We start from the raw sequence: 20,861 nt of genomic DNA, 5'->3' as shown, positions 1-20,861 counted from the left end.
GTGGCCGAGAAAGTCAATTGAAGCCACCCCGAACAAGCACTTGGCCGGGTTAATGATAAGGCCGTGCTGACTGAGGCGTTCAAAGAGCGCTCGGAGGTGAAGCATGTGCTCCGTCCTGGAGGTGCTGGCGATGAGGATATCATCCAGGTAGACGAACAGAAACGGCAAATCCCGCAACACGCTGTCCATCAGGCGCTGGAAAGCCTGGGCCGCGTTCTTGAGCCCAAAAGGCATACGGAGGAATTTGAAAAGCCCGAACGGTGTAATCACCGTGGTCTTAGGAACGTCCTGTGGCCGGACGGGGACCTGGTGGTAACCACGAACGAGGTCCACCTTAGAAAAAAAAACTTTACCGGCCAAGCAGGCAGGAAAATCCTGGATGTGCGGGATTGAATAGCGGTCAGGGGTAGTGGCGTCGTTAAGGCGGTGTTAATCCCCGCACGGGCGCCAACCACCACCCGGCTTCGGCGCAATGTGGAGAGGCGAGGCCCACGGGCTGTCGGACCGTTGCACGATGCCAAGACGCTCCAATGTGTTGAACTCCGCCTTTGCGATAGCGAGTTTCCCCGGGTCGAGGCGTCGAGCCCGGGTGTAGACAGGCGGGACGGTGGTCAGAATGTGATGCTCCACTACGTGCTTGACGGCAACGGCCGAAAAGGTGGGCCGTGTAAGGGCCGGGAACTCGGTGAGGAGGCGGGCGAACTCATCAGAGGTCGAGAGCGTGCACGCAACCCTCGTCGGCCCGGAACCGCTCAGCGAGCATGGAAGAGAACTGAATGTCTCCGCATTAATGAGCCGCCCATTTTTAACATCCACCAATAGGCCGTTGGCGCAGAGGAAATCAGCACCCAGCAAGGGGGTGGACACCCTCGCCGTGACAAAATCCCATGTAAACCGCTGCCCGCCCAAGCACAGTGCCACGGTCCATTTGCCAAAAGTCTGAATAGCACTGCCGTTGGCGGCTTTCAGGGCAGGGCCGTGACTCTCGGCCTCCTGGTCCGAAGCCGACGCAGGTAGAACACTCACCTGGGCACCTGTGTCGCAGAGGAAACGACGTCCTGAGTCGGTGTCTGAAATGAACAGCAAACTGCCTGAACGGCCGACGCTCATGGCAGTTAACGAGCACTGGCCATCCCGTTTCCCGACTCGCTGAAGCTGCAGGGTGGTCGGCATGCCTTGGCTTTGGGCCCAAACCTTGCGTGGTAAAAGCACAAGCCTGGGGCCTTCCGCCGCTGGGCCGTGATGGCGGCTGCAGCGGTGTTCGCCAGCGGCGTAGGCTCGACGGGGCCGGGGTCCCATGCAGCTGCACTACATTGCTGTTTGGCGGAGAAAAACTTGGCTGCTTCCCTGGCCAGGGCGCGGAAATCCTTAACAGACGAGTTGGCCAGGGCTGTCCGTACCTGACCTGGCAGCTGTTGCAAGAACAGTTCTTTGAAGAGGAAACATGGTCGGTGGCTGCCCAAGAGAGACAACATGTGGTCCATAAGCTCTGACGGCTTGGAGTCGCCCAGCCCGGGTAGAGAAAGTAGCTGGCGGGCGCGCTCGGCCTCAGTGAGCTCGAAGGTCTCGAGCAGCAGCGCCTTTAGCTTCTCGTACTTGCGGCCCTTCGGAGGATCCTTAAGAAGGCTCACCACTCTGGTCGTAGTGGAGCCGCTGACTGCAGACACGACATAATAATACTTTGTGTCGTCAGCAGAAATGCTCCGAATGGCGAATTGGGCCTCAGCTTGTGCGAACCAAATGGCAGCTTGTCGTTCCCAAAACTCCGGCAGTTTAATCAAAACTGCGCTTGTCGCCATGTTCGTTTGAAGCTCCGAAAATGTTCGAGAGCAAGACGGGGTCACCAATGTAGGAGTTGCGGATGACGAGAGGGCGAGGCACTTATTAGATTGTGCAAAGCTCCTTTATTCCAACAGAACTAAACGCAAACCAGAACTCACGCATCTTTTATAACACAACTCACTCTTAAGGGGGCGTGGCTCCAACAACCGAGCGCACGCCACGCCCATACAATCAATAAACCCACTGGTCCCGTGCCTGTGGATTATGTCCCAATGGGTAACCCCCACAACAGCTTGAAAAGGTAAAGAAACCTCTGCGCAGACCAGCAAGCTTGGAAGCTCAATCAGACAGGATACGTGTTTGGAAGTTACAAATGGTGAATTGAAGATGCCAAAACATATCTGGAATCACTGGTAATTATGATGCGTACTAGCAGTGGGGGTCAGGACTACACATGAATGATCCAGACATGTGGAAGCCACTGTAACCATGGTGGCAGATATGTTGGGTGACTCTAAATCTGGCACGAGGCACAAATACTTTCAGACTGAATAAATTCAGAAGAGCGATCGAGTAGCACATGAGACACAAGATGCCAATAAGGGATTCATGATTCCATTCACCATTGATGAATGAATGAATGAATGAATGAATGCATGATCGTTTTAAGGCCATTTTCCCCGCTAGAGCGGGGGTTAGCCTTGCGGGCCCCATGACAATCATGGTTCCCTGTTTGAGGCAATGTTTTTATGGCCAGATGCCCTTCCTGACGCCAACCCTTAATCGCCTCTTACAATGCGCAGGGATATGGTGTACCTATTCTAAATTGGGGTACACACCGTGATCATTCATCCCAGCAAGCTGGTACTCAATTTGCCGACCTCGGAAGGATGACAGGCTGAGTCAACCCCCCTGGCGTTAATTCAGCGATCGACCGGGATTCGAACCCAGGATCCTTGGATCCCAAGCCGGCACCCTAACCGCCAAGCCAACACCAGCTCTTTATTTCCGTCTGAGATGAGATTTCCGATGAGAAGCTCTTTATTGTATTCCGTTGGAAAGGTTGGAAACGCATGAAACGTCTTTGAACCAATAAAAAGAATAAAGCTGAAGACCATGGAAGACATGAAGGAAACAGTGAAAATCAAAACCGAAAAGACCGAACAAGGTAGTGGAGTACAGGCCTCAGGGGAACATTGCATTCCAACTGTTAGTCAAATCACAGAACCAAGAGCCACCGGTGGATCTGCTGAAATATTCTGCGATTCCAGTTCCATACAGCATTGGCACTACCGAGGACTACTTAGTGAAGACTGACAAATCTAAAGTTATCAAGTAGTTGGTGAAAGAGACAGACACTGCCAATAAGCCACCACATGGTAACACACTCGTCATAGAGGATGGAAATGCATGGTTTTACTGCATGAAAGACGTTCCAAGCAGTTTCTGACAAATATGCAAGAAACTGTTCAACACGATACCTCGCTCGCTATGCTGACATCATTTTCAGCACAGATACGAACAAGGAAGATTCAGTGAAAGCAATGCAAAGGAAGCGCAGACTGTGCGTAGAGGAGTTACTGGTGCCGTACGGAAACACCAAGAAACCAGCTGACTGGAAATTGTTGTTGACTGATGACGGCCTGGTAACTGAGCTTGAAGAGGTCACGTGTGCAGTGTATGGCAAAACAAGGTTCGGAGAAGTGGACGATTAAAAAACCGTTCATGATCATGGTGAAGTGTCAAGACCAACCCTCTAATGCAGTGTGCACTGTTGATATGGGAACCTTACCACCTTGAAACTTTACCTCAGAAAGGTAAATTATCAAGATGCAGTGTGCAGTAACTCTCACATTGCAACACCAGAAATGCAAGTACATGGATGGGCCCACTCAGATGGAAAGCTGGAACCCTTGTACAAGGAGATATTCTTCCACAGAAGGTCGTTGGTGTTCTTCAGGAAGCATTCTAGGCCGACGGTGATGATGGTGGTGAGGGTATTTCCGGAGAAAATTAAGATTTTTTGATTTGGACATTGAGTGATAGGACACAATATAGCATGTTTTAAGCTAATCGAGTACCAAAAGTGGGTATCATTGTATTTGTCTTCAATTTGGAAATGCATTGGTGCAGATTTTTACTTGAATAAACCTTTCCTATAATTTCTGAGAAGCGTTGAAGTTGACAGTTTTCAAATTTTAAGCAACATTTCTAATATTCATGAATATTCATGATTATGCAAATGAGCTAATTAACATGCCAGTATTGGGTGTTAAAGGAGAAAAACAAGCTCTATTTTGGTACCAGTTTTGTTATTGATCTTTAAGATTTCAGATTTCACGAGATATGCCTGATTTACTGATCCAGGTACAATGGTTCCATTGTCGATAGATTGCCATGGAAACGGCTCAATTAGATTGAGTGCACATGAGTTATCATTCTGGGAACATTTCGTTTAACATTCAGTTGATCCTAGAGAACAATTTGGTACCCATGAAAAATTGGCCTGGGGGGAGGGGCACGGTGTGCTTCACTGGCTCCTGGCCTAAACTGGGTCACAGCCGTTTTCTCTACACACTCTGGCTCTGAATCATTTGGTGCACTGCAAGGGCCGAGGGTTCAATCCTCCAGCTCCAATGTGCACAATATTACAAAAATTCCTGTGGACAAGGTGAATGCACGGTTGACTATTCCATTTGTATTGTGTTGACTAGCAACGGTACCCACCCTCCGGGCGGGGCTTCAATTGGGAGGCCCAAATGAAAAGGCAAAATATCAGAAATTGAAGGCTTTTTTTCTTTTAAACGATTTACATAAACATCCGTTAAATCTCGATCGGTGCAGACGTTTGTGCGGCACCCGGGAAAATAACGTCATGCGGGAGCAAGTATCAGCGGGATATGGCAGTGTGGGAGTCCACGTTTCTGATCCTCCTTCATGCCGAAGTAGCCCACCACTTCTCCAAGCATTCCGCTCTTCAGATCCGCCATGACAGATTTCAGCTTGATACTGAAGACGCGTGCAGTTAGTCCTCCCGATGTTTCGATACGTGTTGTGATGTGATGTCGTGATGATCCCGATACGTGTTTCCTTCATTGTAAAATCTTCCAAATCAACAGTTAAAAGGATTGTGAGCCGAAAGCTGTTACGGCCTTGGCAAGATCGATGGAGATAGCGATCTGTTAGCTTATACACCACCCAAATAGCTATGTGGAATTCTCTCATGTGGAGATTAAACTAATCGTGTTCACAATCGCTATGTCGTATGTACTCCCGATACGTGTTTCCTTCAGTTGAAATGGGTTAGAATTCCCGTGTCCTTATAAAAAGTCTTTGTCCGAGGTTAGAATTCCTTTCTTTGCGGCACCCGCGAAAACAACATCGTCACAATGAAAACATCGTCACAATGAACGTTATGCGAACGCGAATGTTATGCGGGAGTCCAAACCTGAGAATGCTGGAGACTAAAGCTGAAATTGGGAAAACTAAATAGCCTATTTTACTCCTGGAGATCTCAGGATTATCCACCCAAAATATATTTGCGATCGGTTCAGCAGTTTTTACGGTACCTTCGAACAGACAGACAGACAGACATACAGACAGACATTTGGTGAATTATAGTAAGATTAGCCTCCTTTGACAAGGAGTGTCAGTAACTGTAATTATTTTGGAAGATAACAGGTATAATAATATTGTCGTTTTCAATTCAAGGTTCTACAGGCCCATTCTGGCGATAATTTTACTTATCTGTCCTATTTACATGAGCACGACCTGCTGTATTGCATTCCCTGAGGGTATTACACACAGTGGATTTGGAAAGGCCCAATGTGAAGAAAAAGTTAATCTCTGGCTATGAATAATCATTCAACGTTAAATGTCAATCAGCTCATTTCCTCATGGTATCTTCAATACAAACGAGTTTGCCGATAGGATAGGACAGATGTTAATGGGTTTTATGAAGAAGCTTGCAATGCTCAATTCAGGATGTGGGATAGGCCCAAACACATACAATGCTAAATTCAGGATGTGGGATAGGCTCAAATACATACAATGCTAAATTCAGGCCCAAGCTTCTCCTGTATTTTTTTTAAACAGTACAGTGAAACCCCGCATCGGCTCATCCTCATTTCATCATCGTTACATTTAAACCCAGAAGCTGATTTTGTTTTCCTTGCCTCCTTTCTTGTCGGAAACGAAACATTTACCGTTGTTAATGGTAGTTTCAAACTTTACAGAAAATAGTTATGAAAAAGAAATGGGTTTGTATCCTCTTTGTCCAAGTGTGTGTCCACCCTCAGGAGAGCCAGGAAACAATATCTCACCGTTCTCAAGACCGAACTCTCTTATCTGTCTCCCTCTTCCAAATCCTGGTGGCGTCTGGTCAAATCTGTTTCTGGTGTTTGTTCCCCCTCCATCCCCTCCCTCACCTCAAACGGCTTAACGGCTGACTCCGCACGTGAAAAGGCTGAATGCCTCAACTCTGTGTTTGCCTCTAAATCTTGTGTCCCAAACCCATCCCTCTCTGTACCCACCGTACCCAGTCGTACCCAGCTGCTCCTGGACTCTGTGTCCTTTCCTCCTGACAAGGTGGAAAAGTTTCTGTCAACCCTCGACTCTGATTCTGCAACTGGTCCTGACGGCATCAGCCCACGGGTCCTAAAATCATGTGCTTCCGCTCTTTCACTCCCTCTTTCTGTTCTCTTCACCCTCTCTTTTGCTCAAGGTCATCTGCCATCTGCTTGGAAATCAGCCAACATCACCGCTTTGCACAAAAAAGGTGCAAAAACAGATCCCAGCAACTACAGACCAATCAGCCTTCTCCCAATTATCAGCAAAGTCATGGAATCCATCATTGCTTCAGATATGAAATCTTTCCTCTTCTCCAATGGCTTGATCTCTGATCATCAATTTGGTTTCAGACCTGGTCACTCTACTCTGGACATGCTGCTTCTGCTTTCTCAACAATGGATGGAGGTCCTCAACGCCAAACAGGAAATTAGAGCCGTCTCCCTTGACATTTCACGTGCCTTTGATACGGTCTGACACCCTGCTCTGCTCACCAAACTCTCCTCCTTTGGTATCCATGGAAATCTCCACGCATGGCTGGCGGACTTCCTCTCTGGTCGTAGTCAACGTGTGGCCCTGAATGGGTTTCTCTCATCTCCTCTTCCTGTTCAGGCTGGAGTTCCCCAAGGTAGTGTTCTGGGCCCTGTGCTTTTTCTGGTCTTCATCAATGATCTCTCTGACTCTCTTGAAAATCCTCTCTATCTCTTTGCTGACGACTCTACTCTCTGTCGCTCCATTCCTCATCCCTCAGATCGGCAGTCTGCAGCCTCCTCACTCTCTGCAGACCTGGACAAAATCACAGACTGGGCAAACAAATGGAACATGTCTTTCAATCCTGATAAATCTCACACTCTTACGATGTCTCTCCGAAAAGACCGACTGGAAAACCCTCCCATCCACTTTCTGAATAATCCTCTCCAAGAAGTTCTGTCACTCAAGCTTTTGGGTCTCACTATTTGCCATGATCTTTCCTGGGAAAACCACATTTCAAATCTGGCCTCCAAAGCCAGTCGCCGACTGGGCATCCTCCGTCGTGCGAAGTCCTTCCTTGGCACACCTGAGCCACACCTGATACAAGGCTTTCATCCGCAGCTCTATGGAATACTGCTCTCCCCTCTGTTCTGGTGCTCCTGCCTCACACCTAGCCCGTCTTCACGCTGTTGAAACCAAAGCGTTCAGAATCATTGGAATCTCCCGCGATGAAGCTAACTCCAAGGGCCTTTCACTCACTCACCGCAGGCAGGTTGGTGGTCTTTCTGTCTTCTACCGACTCCTCTCTGGCCTTGCCCCCCCAGCCCTCTCTGGGCTCTGTCCCCCAAATATTCCTACAGGTCGCACAAGATCTGCCTGCAACCCTCTTAAGGTTAAACTGCCAAAATCAAGACTTTCTGCTCACCTTCACTCCTTCATTCCTCTTTTCTCCCGCCTCTGGAACAAACTCCCTCACTCTCTTCAATCCCACTCCACCCTCCAGGTCTTTAAAACAGCTGTTCACCACCATCTCTTATCCTCCCCCATCCAAAACCTTGATCTTTTCTACCCCCGCTAATTTCGGTCCCCTTGTGTTTTATACTTCTCCCACCCCCCCCCCCCCCACCCCCCTTCCCACGCCTCCTGCCCCCAAGCCCTCTCCCTCCCACACTTCTCCCTGCTCTCAAATGTTGTGGTTGTGTGCTTCCCCTTCTCTCCCCATCTTGTCTTCCGCTCCCTCTTTTTGTATATTTTGTTTGTCTGGTTGATTTGTTTGTGAAATAAATGTTAGCTCTTTCACGAGCCTCGATTCAGTATTTAAAAAAAAATAAAAAAAAAAAAAAAAAATTTTTTAAACAATCTTCTCACGTATTTAGTGCCAATCTTATGGAGAAATAGTGTTCAACAGTCGAGGGTGCTAATTGACTCGATCGGTCCAAACGTCCCGCTATCTCAATTTTTGATCATACGGCTAAATAAAAGTGACCATTTCTTTTCTTGGTAAAATATTCAGGTAAATGACACGGAGAAATAATAAGTTTGGCCTTATGTGCATTTTATTGTACACCGCTCCTTTCCTATGCCATCTACAGGCGCTGCATGACTCATTGCTGGGCACCGCAGGGGCCCCGGCAATGACACACACTGAAAGGGAGTACTCAGTTTTCACTCCGGTTGTTTGTTGTACACCGCTCCTTTCCTATGCCACCTCCAGGCATTGCAAATCGTCATTGCCGGGCACCGAAGGGGGCTTGGCAGTGACGCACGCTGAAAGAGAGTACTCAGTTTTCACTCTGGTTGTACACCGCTCCTTTCCTATGCCACCTCCAGGCATTGCAAATCGTCATTGCCGGGCACCGAAGGGGGCTTGGCAGTGACGCACGCTGAAAGAGAGTACTCAGTTTTCACTCTGGTTTCTTGTTGTACACCGCTCCTTTCCTATGCCACCTCCAGGCATTGCAAATCGTCATTGCCGGGCACCGAAGGGGGCTCGGCAGTGACGCACGCTGAAAGAGAGTACTCAGTTTTCACTCTGGTTTCTTGTTTGTTTTCTTGTTTTCTTGGTTGTCCGGACGATATCTCAGCCATCCTTTGAGCTAGGAAGCTGAAATTTCGGCACAGTAGTGAGCAAGTCCTTTGTCAAATACGGTATTTTTTGTTTTTTGAATAATCAATTAATTGAGGAGTTATTTAATTATTAGCGTTTAATTAAGTACTTATTTAATTAATTAAATTTCATTTATCTTCTGACCATTATTAACTCAGGCACCTTTTGAGTTAGGAAGCTGATATTTGGACATGCCAATGACCAGGTGATTTGGCTGCAAAGGATATTTTTGATTTATTAATTAATCAATTAATCGATTAATTATTTAATTATTCGATTAATGACAAAAAAATTTTTTTTTTTTAAGTTACAGATTCTGATGAAATAGTGGTAGTTTATGTGTTCTCTGACCAAATTGATTAATAATTTAATTTTTTTATGATTATTATTTATTTATTTTCATTATTAATCATTTATTTATTTTCTTTCTCATTTGGCCAATATCTCAGGCACCTTTTGAGCTGGGAAGCTAATATTTGGACATGAGTGACCAAGTGATGTGGCTATCAAGGATATTTTTGATTTATTGATTAATCATTTCATCTATTAAGTATTTATTGATTAATCGATTAATTATTTATTGAGTAATCAATTAATTATTTAATTTTTTATAAATGACTTATTTAATTAAATTTCTAAAAGATACATCTTCGGATGAAGCACTACTGGTTTAGTTATGCGATTAGCCAATTGATTATGAAAATATTTTGTGATAATCTTTTATTGATTTTAATTATACAATTAATCAATCAATTAGTGTACACCTCTCCCTCCCAATGCAGCCTCAATGAGCTGCACTGCGGTATTGCCGGGCGCCGGAGGCGCCCCGGCAATGCCGCGCTGCAGCATATTTAATTATTTGGCATGGGGCGGTGTACTTTGAATGTATGTGTACTTGTTTGTTTGTTTTCTTGGTTGTCCGGACGATATCTCAGCCATCCTTTGAGCTAGGAAGCTGAAATTTCGGCACAGTAGTGAGCAAGTCCTTTGTCAAATACGGTATTTTTTGTTTTTTGAATAATCAATTAATTGAGGAGTTATTTAATTATTAGCGTTTAATTAAGTACTTATTTAATTAATTAAATTTCATTTCTCTTCTGACCATTATTAACTCAGGCACCTTTTGAGTTAGGAAGCTGATATTTGGACATGCCAATGACCAGGTGATTTGGCTGCAAAGGATATTTTTGATTTATTAATTAATCAATTAATCGATTAATTATTTAATTATTCGATTAATGACCAAAAAATTTTTTTTTTTTTAGTTACAGATTCTGATGAAATAGCGGTAGTTTATGTGTTCTCTGACCAAATTGATTACTAATTTAATTTTTTTATGATTATTATTTATTTATTTTCATTATTAATCATTTATTTCTTTTCTTTCTCATTTGGCCAATATCTCAGGCACCTTTTGAGCTGGGAAGCTAATATTTGGACATGAGTGACCAAGTGATGTGGCTATCAAGGATATTTTTGATTTATTGATTAATCATTTCATCTATTAATTATTTATTGATTAATCGATTAATTATTTATTGAGTAATCAATTAATTATTTAATTTTTTATAAATGACTTATTTAATTACATTTCTAAAAGATACATCTTCGGATGAAGCACTAGTGGTTTAGTTATGCGATTAGCCAATTGATTATGAAAATATTTTGTGATAATCTTTTATTGATTTTAATTATACAATTAATCAATCAATTAGTGTACACCTCTCCCTCCCAATGCAGCCTCAATGAACTGCACTGCGGTATTGCCGGGCGCCGGAGGCGCCACGGCAATGCCGCGCTGCAGCATATTTAATTATTTGGCATGGGGCGGTGTACTTTGAATGTATGTGTACTTGTTTCTTGTTTGTTGTACACCGCTCCTTTCCTATGCCACCTCCAGGCATTGCAAATCGTCATTGCCGGGCACCGAAGGGGGCTCGGCAGTGACGCACGCTGAAAGAGAGTACTCAGTTTTCACTCTGGTTTCTTGTTTGTTTTCTTGGTTGTCCGGACGATATCTCAGCCATCCTTTGAGCTAGGAAGCTGAAATTTCGGCACAGTAGTGAGCAAGTCCTTTGTCAAATACGGTATTTTTTGTTTTTTGAATAATCAATTAATTGAGGAGTTATTTAATTATTAGCGTTTAATTAAGTACTTATTTAATTAATTAAATTTCATTTATCTTCTGACCATTATTAACTCAGGCACCTTTTGAGTTAGGAAGCTGATATTTGGACATGCCAATGACCAGGTGATTTGGCTGCAAAGGATATTTTTGATTTATTAATTAATCAATTAATCGATTAATTATTTAATTATTCGATTAATGACAAAAAAATTTATTTTTTTTAAGTTACAGATTCTGATGAAATAGTGGTAGTTTATGTGTTCTCTGACCAAATTGATTAATAATTTAATTTTTTTATGATTATTATTTATTTATTTTCATTATTAATCATTTATTTATTTTCTTTCTCATTTGGCCAATATCTCAGGCACCTTTTGAGCTGGGAAGCTAATATTTGGACATGAGTGACCAAGTGATGTGGCTATCAAGGATATTTTTGATTTATTGATTAATCATTTCATCTATTAAGTATTTATTGATTAATCGATTAATTATTTATTGAGTAATCAATTAATTATTTAATTTTTTATAAATGACTTATTTAATTAAATTTCTAAAAGATACATCTTCGGATGAAGCACTACTGGTTTAGTTATGCGATTAGCCAATTGATTATGAAAATATTTTGTGATAATCTTTTATTGATTTTAATTATACAATTAATCAATCAATTAGTGTACACCTCTCCCTCCCAATGCAGCCTCAATGAGCTGCACTGCGGTATTGCCGGGCGCCGGAGGCGCCCCGGCAATGCCGCGCTGCAGCATATTTAATTATTTGGCATGGGGCGGTGTACTTTGAATGTATGTGTACTTGTTTGTTTTCTTGTTTCCTTGGTTGTCCGGACGATATCTCAGCCATCCTTTGAGCTAGGAAGCTGAAATTTCGGCACAATAGTGAGCAAGTCCTTTGTCAAAAACGGTATTTTTTGTTTTTTGATTAATCAATAAATTGAGGAGTTATTTAATTATTAGCGATTAATTCAGTACTTATTTAATTAATCAAATTTCCTTTCTCTTCTGACCATTAACTCAGGCACCTTTTGAGTTAGGAAGCTGACATTTGGACATGCCAATGACCAGGTGATTTGGCTGCAAAGGATATTTTTGATTTATTAATTAATAAATTAATCGATTAATTATGTAATTATTTGATTAATGCCAAAAAAAAATTTAAATTTAAAGTTACAGATTCTGATGAAATAGTGGTAGTTTATGTGTTCTCTGACCAAATTGATTAACAATTTAATTTTTTAATGATTATTATTTATTTATTTTCATTATTAATCATTTATTTATTTTCTTTCTCATTTGGCCAATATCTCAGGCACCTTTTGAGCTGGGAAGCTAATATTTGGACATGAGTGACCAAGCGATGTGGCTATCAAGGATATTTTTGATTTATTGATTAATCATTTCATCTATTAATTATTTATTGATTAATCGATTAATTATTTATTGAGTAATCAATTAATTATTTAATTTTTTATAAATGACTTATTTAATTACATTTCTAAAAGATACATCTTCGGATGAAGCACTAGTGGTTTAGTTATGCGATTAGCCAATTGATTATGAAAATATTTTGTGATAATCTTTTATTGATTTTAATTATACAATTAATCAATCAATTAGTGTACACCTATCCCTCCCAATGCAGCCTCAATGAGCTGCACTGTGGTATTGCCGGGCGCCGGAGGCGCCCCGGCAATGCCGCGCTGCAGCATATTTAATTATTTGGCATGGGGCGGTGTACTTTGAATGTATGTGTACTTGTTTGTTTTCTTGTTTGTCCGGGCGATATCTCAGCCATCCTTTGAGCTAGGAAGCTGAAATTTCGGTACAACAGTGAGCAAGTACTTTGGCAAAAACGATATTTTTTGTTTTTTGATTAATCAATTCCTTGATGAGTTACTTAATTATTATCGATTAATTAAGTTCTGATTTATTTCCTCTCTCATCTAGAAAATATCTCAGGAACCTTTTGAGCGAGGATGCTGATATTTGGACATGACAATGACCAAGTGATTTGGCTGTAAAGAATATTTTGATTTATTGATTAATCAATTAATCGATTAATCATTCGATTAATGACCTAATTAATTATTTTTTGAAAAATTACAGATTCGGATGAAATGGTGGTGGTTTTGGTATTCTATTAGCCAATAGATCAATAATTAAATTCTTTTACGATTACTATTTATATATTTTCGTTATTAATCACTTATTTATTTTATGATTCATCTGGGCAATATATGAGACACCTTTTGAGCGAGTTAGCCGATATTCAGGCACGACAGTGACCACGTGATGTGGCTATAAAGGATATTTTTGATTTGTTGATTAATCAATTAATTATTTAATTTCTGCTTAATTTATTTAATTAAATTTCAAAAGGTTACAGCTTCGGATGAAACACTGGTGGTTCATGAAACACTATTAGCCAATTGGTTAAAAAAATATTTTCCAATCATTGTTTATTGATTTTAATTGCACAATTAATCAATGAATTATTGTACACCTCTCCTTTCCAATACTGTCTATACAGCAGTTTCGCCGGGCGTCGAAGGTGCCCCGGCAATACCGCGCTGGAGAATATTTATTTATTTGGCATGGGGGTGGTGTACTTTGAATGTATCTGTACTTGTTATATACTGTTTCAGGCCGTTTGTCTGGAGCATTCCATGACACTTTGGACAATTGGACCACACTGTATGTTCCGTACTCTGCAACACATACGAACGAGGTGCACCAACTTCAACTTGTATAATAGATTTGTTAATGCTTTATTTATTTACTTTTCAACACTTGTACTGTGAGCTAAAAAGGCTGTTGCTGTGATTTTGCTTTATTCATGAGCTTGTTGCTACTCTAATTTAGGATCTTCCTTAAAGAAAGTTCCTTAAAAAGTTATAAAAGATAAAGGGTGGGAGTGGGGGCCCTGAGGTTGTTTGCCTTGGGGCCCGTTGCTGGCTCTCGAAGCACCTGGATACAAGTTAAGCATCTCAACCATTGCCCTTGTTTGTTATTTTCCCGAAACTGAAGGAAATAAAAACAGCTGACATGGCTAGCAAAACAAGTGGCACGCCATGACACCTGCATCATAAATACAGCATTATATTATCACAGGCCTCAGTTAAAGAAGTACTTTGTTGAACAAAAGACAATGCAAAACAATGACTGAACAACGGAGAGAATCCAGGATGGAACAGCACATGCAGTGGGAAGGTGGACACATCCATGGCATGCAGGAAAGAGTAACACATCCTGAAGAAAGTGATGACATAATAGTGGGCGAAAAGGACATCCACGGGTGGAGTAACACGCGGCCACTTAACGGCAGTCATGTTTGTACAACATGGCCGGTTAGCCACGAGGCAGCACGAGCAGGTGCTAAGATTAGAATGTTCTTTGAGGAAGCATTTTGTAATGATCCTCTTGAGGCTACAATTGACTTGGCCAGTTGAGCCTGTGCCAGACACCTGCCATGTCCAAATAAAACTCAATGGCATTTCCGTTTTTGGTCACAATATTTGGCAAAAAGGCCTAACATTTCCAATTGCATACTTTAAGGTTGGTGGCAGCCGATTAATGCTTTCACAACAAACGATACAGTTTCCAACAGCTCATTCAATTATCATACGAGTCACATCCTGTTGTTAGCCTCAGCCTAACCCCTCTAAAGTACTCAGCATATTAATGGTTTGGTTCGTCATGCAACACAAAACATACTCCAAAACTTGAAAGAGCAATCAGAGATTGCAGACCCTCGCCAGAACGTGTTTTCAGTAGTTTTTAAGGCTTCTGTGTTCCAACAAATATGGCGGCCGAACCACGTGACCGATGATGTAATCATTTTTTTTCTCCACCAATTTATCCCTAGATGATGCTCAAGAAATTTCATCTTGATCGGATGAAGTTTTGTACTTGTCGAATTATGACATCATAATGGAGGCACCTATGACATCATCATTAACATATTTTATTCCCCATGCAGAGTTATTTACAATGAGCCATGTCTCAATTTTTTTCTATGCAGCACATTTGGAGATATAGAGGTGCAAAGTGTTTCACATTTTCCAAGATGGCGCCCGTACCACGTGACCTATGACGTCATAATTATCATTAAAATATTCTACAGGCGGAGGTGCATCTATGGTGAAAATTTCCTGTCAATCCGACCAACGGTTGTACAGAAAATCATATTTATTCTGTGTGGACAAACAAATAGACAGACAGGCAGACAAACGGACAAATGTAGACACAGGGCCTTCTCCATCGCTGCTCCCACCCTCTGGAACTCACTACCTCACACCATCAGAGACTCCTCCTCACTCACCACATTCAAAACATCACTCAAGACCCACCTGTTCAGCACTGCATTCAACATTCAACCCACAGCATTTAACCCCTGACTATCACTTCTCCTTCTCCCTCCTTTTGCTAGTAAATATTTCCCTATTGATTTTTGTCTTTTTGCAATTGTTGTTTCCATGTTTTGTTATGCATTATGTTTTGCACTCTGTCAAAGCGCCTTTGGGCTTCATGAAAAGCGCTATACAAAATAAATGAATTATTATTATTATTAAATGCAATACCCTCTCCTCTGGTGAGGGTAAAATATCCAAACTGTTCAGCCCATACTCATGTGCAGAGATGTGATCAGGAAAAACCTATAAACCCATAAAGGGCAGCTTTAAACCATTAAATCACCTGGTAAAGAGTAAAATTTGGAAAAGGGGAAGAAGAAGAAAAAACTGCACAAAATATAAATCGAACACAAAATGGTAAATTATAGCAGCTCCTCAAAACAGACAAGCAAAGGATCGCACCTTTCACATCTGCTGGAGCAGGAACAGAAAATGACTTGATAGGTGTCATGATCATCTGGTGAAGTTCATGGAGGGCAGTGCATACACTCAGACTTCCATCCAGAATCTCCTGCCGACAGAGATGTGTGGACAGATAAATAGACCGCTTGATATTTCTATACTTAAGAGGTAATGAGATGAAGATCAACACAGAGCTAGAGTCTGACTCAGCAGTTTAAATCCCAAATCACCACCATACCCCATGCTGGAACTGACAAGGTCAAAACAGATAATTTAAGAGAACAGACAATATGGTCACCCAAGGTTACTAGTCTTCAAATAAAGGGAGAGAAACAAATAGGTGAATTAGGGAGAAATGAAAATAAGAGCTTGGAAGCACTTAAAGAGCACGTGTCATGGAATGAGGCACTGGAGAGAGAATCCAAATGGATTCCCTTCCCCTTAATTCCCATTTTTACAATCCTGTTCCATCATCACTTTGGCTATTCCTTTATCTGCAATGTCTGGAGCAAAGTTCTAAGTGAGTACTTGTCGCTGCATCCCATCGGTGGTCAACATCATCCGGTAACAGAAACCTATTCCAAGGACGTCAACATGCGTTAAAAAAAAAGTTCAACATTTGAACAGAACTAAACGTTTTACATACAAGCCAACAACAACAACAACAACAGGCATTTTAAGGCCATTTTCCCTAGAGCGGGGGAAAATAGAGCGGGGGTTAGCCTTGCGGTCCCCATGACAATCTTCTCCATCTTGCCCTATTTTCTGCATCTCTCCTTGGTAACCCCCTTGCCCGCACTTCTTCTTCCACCATCTTTAGCAAAGTCTTTCTCGGTCTTCCCCGTCCTCTACTTCCTTCTACATTCATTGCCATCATTCTTCTCAAACAGTCACTTTCATCCTTCCTCAACACATGACCAAACCATCTCAACCCGTTTCTCTTCACAGCATCCATCACAGGCTCCATTCCAATTCATCATTTGTCTTCCTCTCTCTCAACAACACTCCGTACATCCACCGAACCATTCGCATTTCCACCCTTTCCAGCCTTCGTTGCTGCTCTACGTTCATTACCCATGTCTCGCTCCCATAAATCATACAAAGTAATGCAGCATATTTTTTGGCTAAATAAATAATACCTTCTCAAGAGTCTGCAGCACTTCTTGCCTTTCCTTTAACTTCTGGATGCTCAGAAGAATTTTGTGTCTTGCACCTTTGGTCACATTCTGTAACGAGAAATACACATTTAGCACGACAGATAAAGTACTGCGTGCAGATATCCGATGGACGGAACAAATGCGTTAATGCATCTTTTCAACATCTGTGCGACATAAGCCGACGTTGCCATGGTTACCTGGGATTCAAGCTGGATCTCAGTCAGGGAGATCATCTCGTCGTAGCTGAGCTGACAGAACAGGCCCGCATACTTGTGCAGCCTCAAGCTTTTCAACCAAGTTGGAACTTCTGCAGAAATACAAATGCATGTGCGTGCGTGAATGATTTCTCCAGATCAAAGTCCTCTTCAGACCTTGACAAAAATCACGAGATGGTCAAACACTTGCAATATGTCTTTCAACGCGGACAAATCTCACACTCTCACAATCTCTCTCAGAGTACCATCTGGCAATCCCTCCTATCTACTTTATTAACAATCCTCTTGAGGATGTTCAGTCAGTCAAACTCCTGGGTCTCATTGTCAGCCATGATCTTTATTGGGCGAAACATTTATAAGTAGGCCTCCAAAGCCAGCTGCTGAATGGGCATTCTCCATCGTGCAAAGTCCTTCTCTGGCACACCTGACCTCCTATCCACCTATAAGGCCTTCATCCACAGCTTCATGGAGTAAGGCTCTCCTCTGTGGGCTGGCTCCCCTGCCTCACACCTTGCTCAGCTTGACACTGTGAAAGCCAAAGCCTTCAAGATCATTGGAATCTCCAGTAATGAAGGTGAGTCTATGGGCCTATCACCTTTTCATCACAGACAGGTTAGTTGTCTGTCATCTTTCACTTCCTTTCTCCTCTTGCACCCTCTGCCCTGTTTCTTCCCCCCATGTTTCTGCAAGGTACACATGGTCTGCCCACAACCCCCTTCTAGTGAAACTACCGAGATCCAGTCACTGCTCACCTCCACTTATTTGTTCCTCATTTTTCCCACCTATGCCATCAATTTCCACATTCTCTTCAATCTCAGTCTGCCCTCCAGGTCTTCAAGACAACTGTTCACTACAATCTCAGATGACCCCAATCCAAAACCATGATTTTTCTATACCGCTGTTAAAGACCCCTACCACCCTCCCACATTCAAATTTCCAGTTTTTCCTTCCGAAATTTTTGTTTCTGTATCCATATTATCCACCTCCTGCGTGCACCTCTACCAATAATGTGCATCCCTTTTTGACTGTTTGTTTATCTTGTTTCCCTCGGCCCTGCTGTTATGTTGTGTTCTGATCAATTCTGTGCTCTAGCTCTTCAATCGCTTCAATCGCACTCCTCCCTCCAGGTCTTTAAAACAGCTGTTCACCACCATCTCTTATCTTCCCCCATCCTAAACCATGATCTCTTCTACCCCCGATAATTCACCCCAGATCCACTTTTTTGAAATACCAACTTTTTTCCTGGAAGTCCTAGCAATGTCCATAGTTAAAAAACTAGTTTTAAAGCAATTGTCCATAGTTTAAAATGTTTTAAAACATAGTTTAACGCCAACATAGCGGCAACATAGTTTGCCAACGTGAAATAAATGAATACGCTCTCAAATGTGCCGTCCGAGGCAGTCTGTTCGCCACGTTCGGCACACGTGATAACTCGCTGCTCTCTGATTGGTTGAATCGTTTTTTGGACATAGCTCGGTAACTACTTGTCCGATTAATATGAAACCTTGAAAAGGCACATCCTCGGGTCCCCAGCAATATACCTGGCAAGTTTAAAGTATATCGGACCCGTGGTTGTCGAGAAACAGCGGTCACAGACATACATACATACATACATACATACATACATACATACATACACACAGAGATTACTGGAATTATAGATAGATCAAGTGACTTGATGAAAATTTAAATCGGTGGGAATTACTTTTTCTCGATTCCCCAAGCTTGTCAGAGGGAGTAGGCCTGAGCATGCTAAATATTTTCCTGTCATCTGTTACTAAAAGGAGAAACATACATGTGTTTGTGTGTATGTGTGTGTGTGAGTGTGTGTGTATATATATATATATATGTGTGTGTGTTAAAATGGGTGTATTTTTTAGATATCATGGTAAAAGGTACATATTTCATTTATCCCTCATTTTGGGGACTCCAATGGTTAGTGTCATGTTCAATGTCAATGTGACGGTAGATATATCTGGTGATGACGTTATGGCCGACATTTTTGCAGGGTCCGGTACCTCCAAATTTGGCACTACACCACTGGGTACAATACTCATAATGACGCTGAAAATCAGGTTAATACGTTTTAAATATAACAAAATGCATTTGTTGATCGTGCAAGACTTAATTCAAGACTTGAAAAAGTAAGGGGAAAAAATTCTTCGAACCCAGAATCCACAGCTTGGGAATCTGATGCTTTATCCATTAGGCCATTGCACCAGCACATTTTAAAAGAGGTATAAAGTGTGTGTGTATGTATGTATGTATGTATGTATGTATGTATATATATACATATATATATATATATATATATATATATATATATATATAAATTGTATGAGTGTGTGTGTGTATGTGTGTGTGTGTATTTATTTATATAATATATATGTATATATTTCATTTTAAAGCAAAAACTATGGAACTTAGGTGGAATTTGTTCCAAAAGCCATTTTGTTTGGCCGAAGACCTATTGGCCGATGTATATTCTAAGTTGTTTTTTTTTTTTTTGTATACAAGATCGAGGCTCGTGAAAGAGCGAAAGTTTCAGCTAGTTTCAATGTATAGCCTTTGAGATACGAGCACCAACACATTTTTGACAGACAGACGGACGGACTGACAGAAACGAAGTTGAATTTAAGGGTTTTCTAAATAAAACTCAAGAATGCATGAACGGATGTTGCTGAAATTTGGAACGTATTACCTCAATGTACAAAGCATTTACTTCTGAAATTTGCAGCCAATTCCGTTCACTAGAAGCCGAGAAACGTATTTTTTCAGTCCCCATGTTAAAGCTGCATACACAGAAACGATCCATTATATAAAGGGAGGGGAGCTATGCTCCTCCATTGATTAGGCATCAGATATGAAGCCAAGTTTCATCAAAATCGTGTGTTGGGTTCAAGCAGTATTGAGTGAAGTGTTTACGGACTCACTCACTCACTGACTTACCTGCGGACACTGCTTGATCGCACAGGCTCAACGAACTTGAGAATGAAACGTTGTAGCCAAATATGGTACCGTTGGAAAAAACTTGGAAAAGACATTGTGTCCGTTTATAATCATCAAGATACCTATTTTCCATGATTGACGAAGAAGCGGGAATGGGAGCTTAATGCAGTGGTTCCAATGGTAACATATATTATTCTACAACAGCAGGGACCCTTTAGAGTTTACAGGGACATGGGAGGAGTACACAAACAACAACAACAACAACAACAACCACAACAAAGACTGCTATGTGTTGTAAAATATCCTTTTGCATGTGTTTTACTTCATTTTACGTCCATAATGACACTCACAAATAGACATGCAATATGTTTGTGAAGTATAACATGCTGTCTTTTGATTAAACCCATCAGCGAAGCTACAAAAACAGCAATACAAACATTCAAACACAGGCACTGCAACTATTGTTGGATCCAAACCATGGATCCAGACTCACCATATTTATTTTAGCGGATTCCACACCGCAGGATACAATAATGAGAAAGTGGAGAAAGGAAAATGCAACCTGAGACATTGAAGGACCAAGTGAAATGTGTAGAATGAAACACGTTCCAGATACTAGAGGGGGTCCATGTACTATATGCCCCCACTGTTCTCA

The 20,861-nt window shown here is 41.9% G+C and overlaps 1 protein-coding gene across 6 annotated transcripts in view; it reads right to left on the bottom strand.

The window, feature by feature from the left end:
• The window catches only part of LOC137435626 (protein Smaug homolog 1), a 147,913-nt gene that overhangs the window by 38,829 nt on the left and 88,223 nt on the right, over positions 1-20,861 (bottom strand). For all 6 annotated transcript variants that reach the window (XM_068129557.2, XM_078784120.1, XM_068129554.2 and 3 more), the window contains 3 exons: positions 17,240-17,349; positions 17,025-17,111; positions 15,886-15,994 (listed from right to left, as the gene is read on the bottom strand). In XM_068129557.2, coding sequence (XP_067985658.1) covers positions 15,886-15,994; positions 17,025-17,111; positions 17,240-17,349 — 306 coding nt within the window. The remainder of the gene's footprint in view (positions 1-15,885; positions 15,995-17,024; positions 17,112-17,239; positions 17,350-20,861) is intronic.

The sequence above is a fragment of the Myxine glutinosa genome, chromosome 9, assembly GCF_964187855.1.
Source record: "Myxine glutinosa chromosome 9, kmMyxGlut1.1, whole genome shotgun sequence".
NCBI lineage: Eukaryota > Metazoa > Chordata > Myxini > Myxiniformes > Myxinidae > Myxine > Myxine glutinosa.
This window is presented reverse-complemented; position numbering and strand designations above follow the sequence as displayed.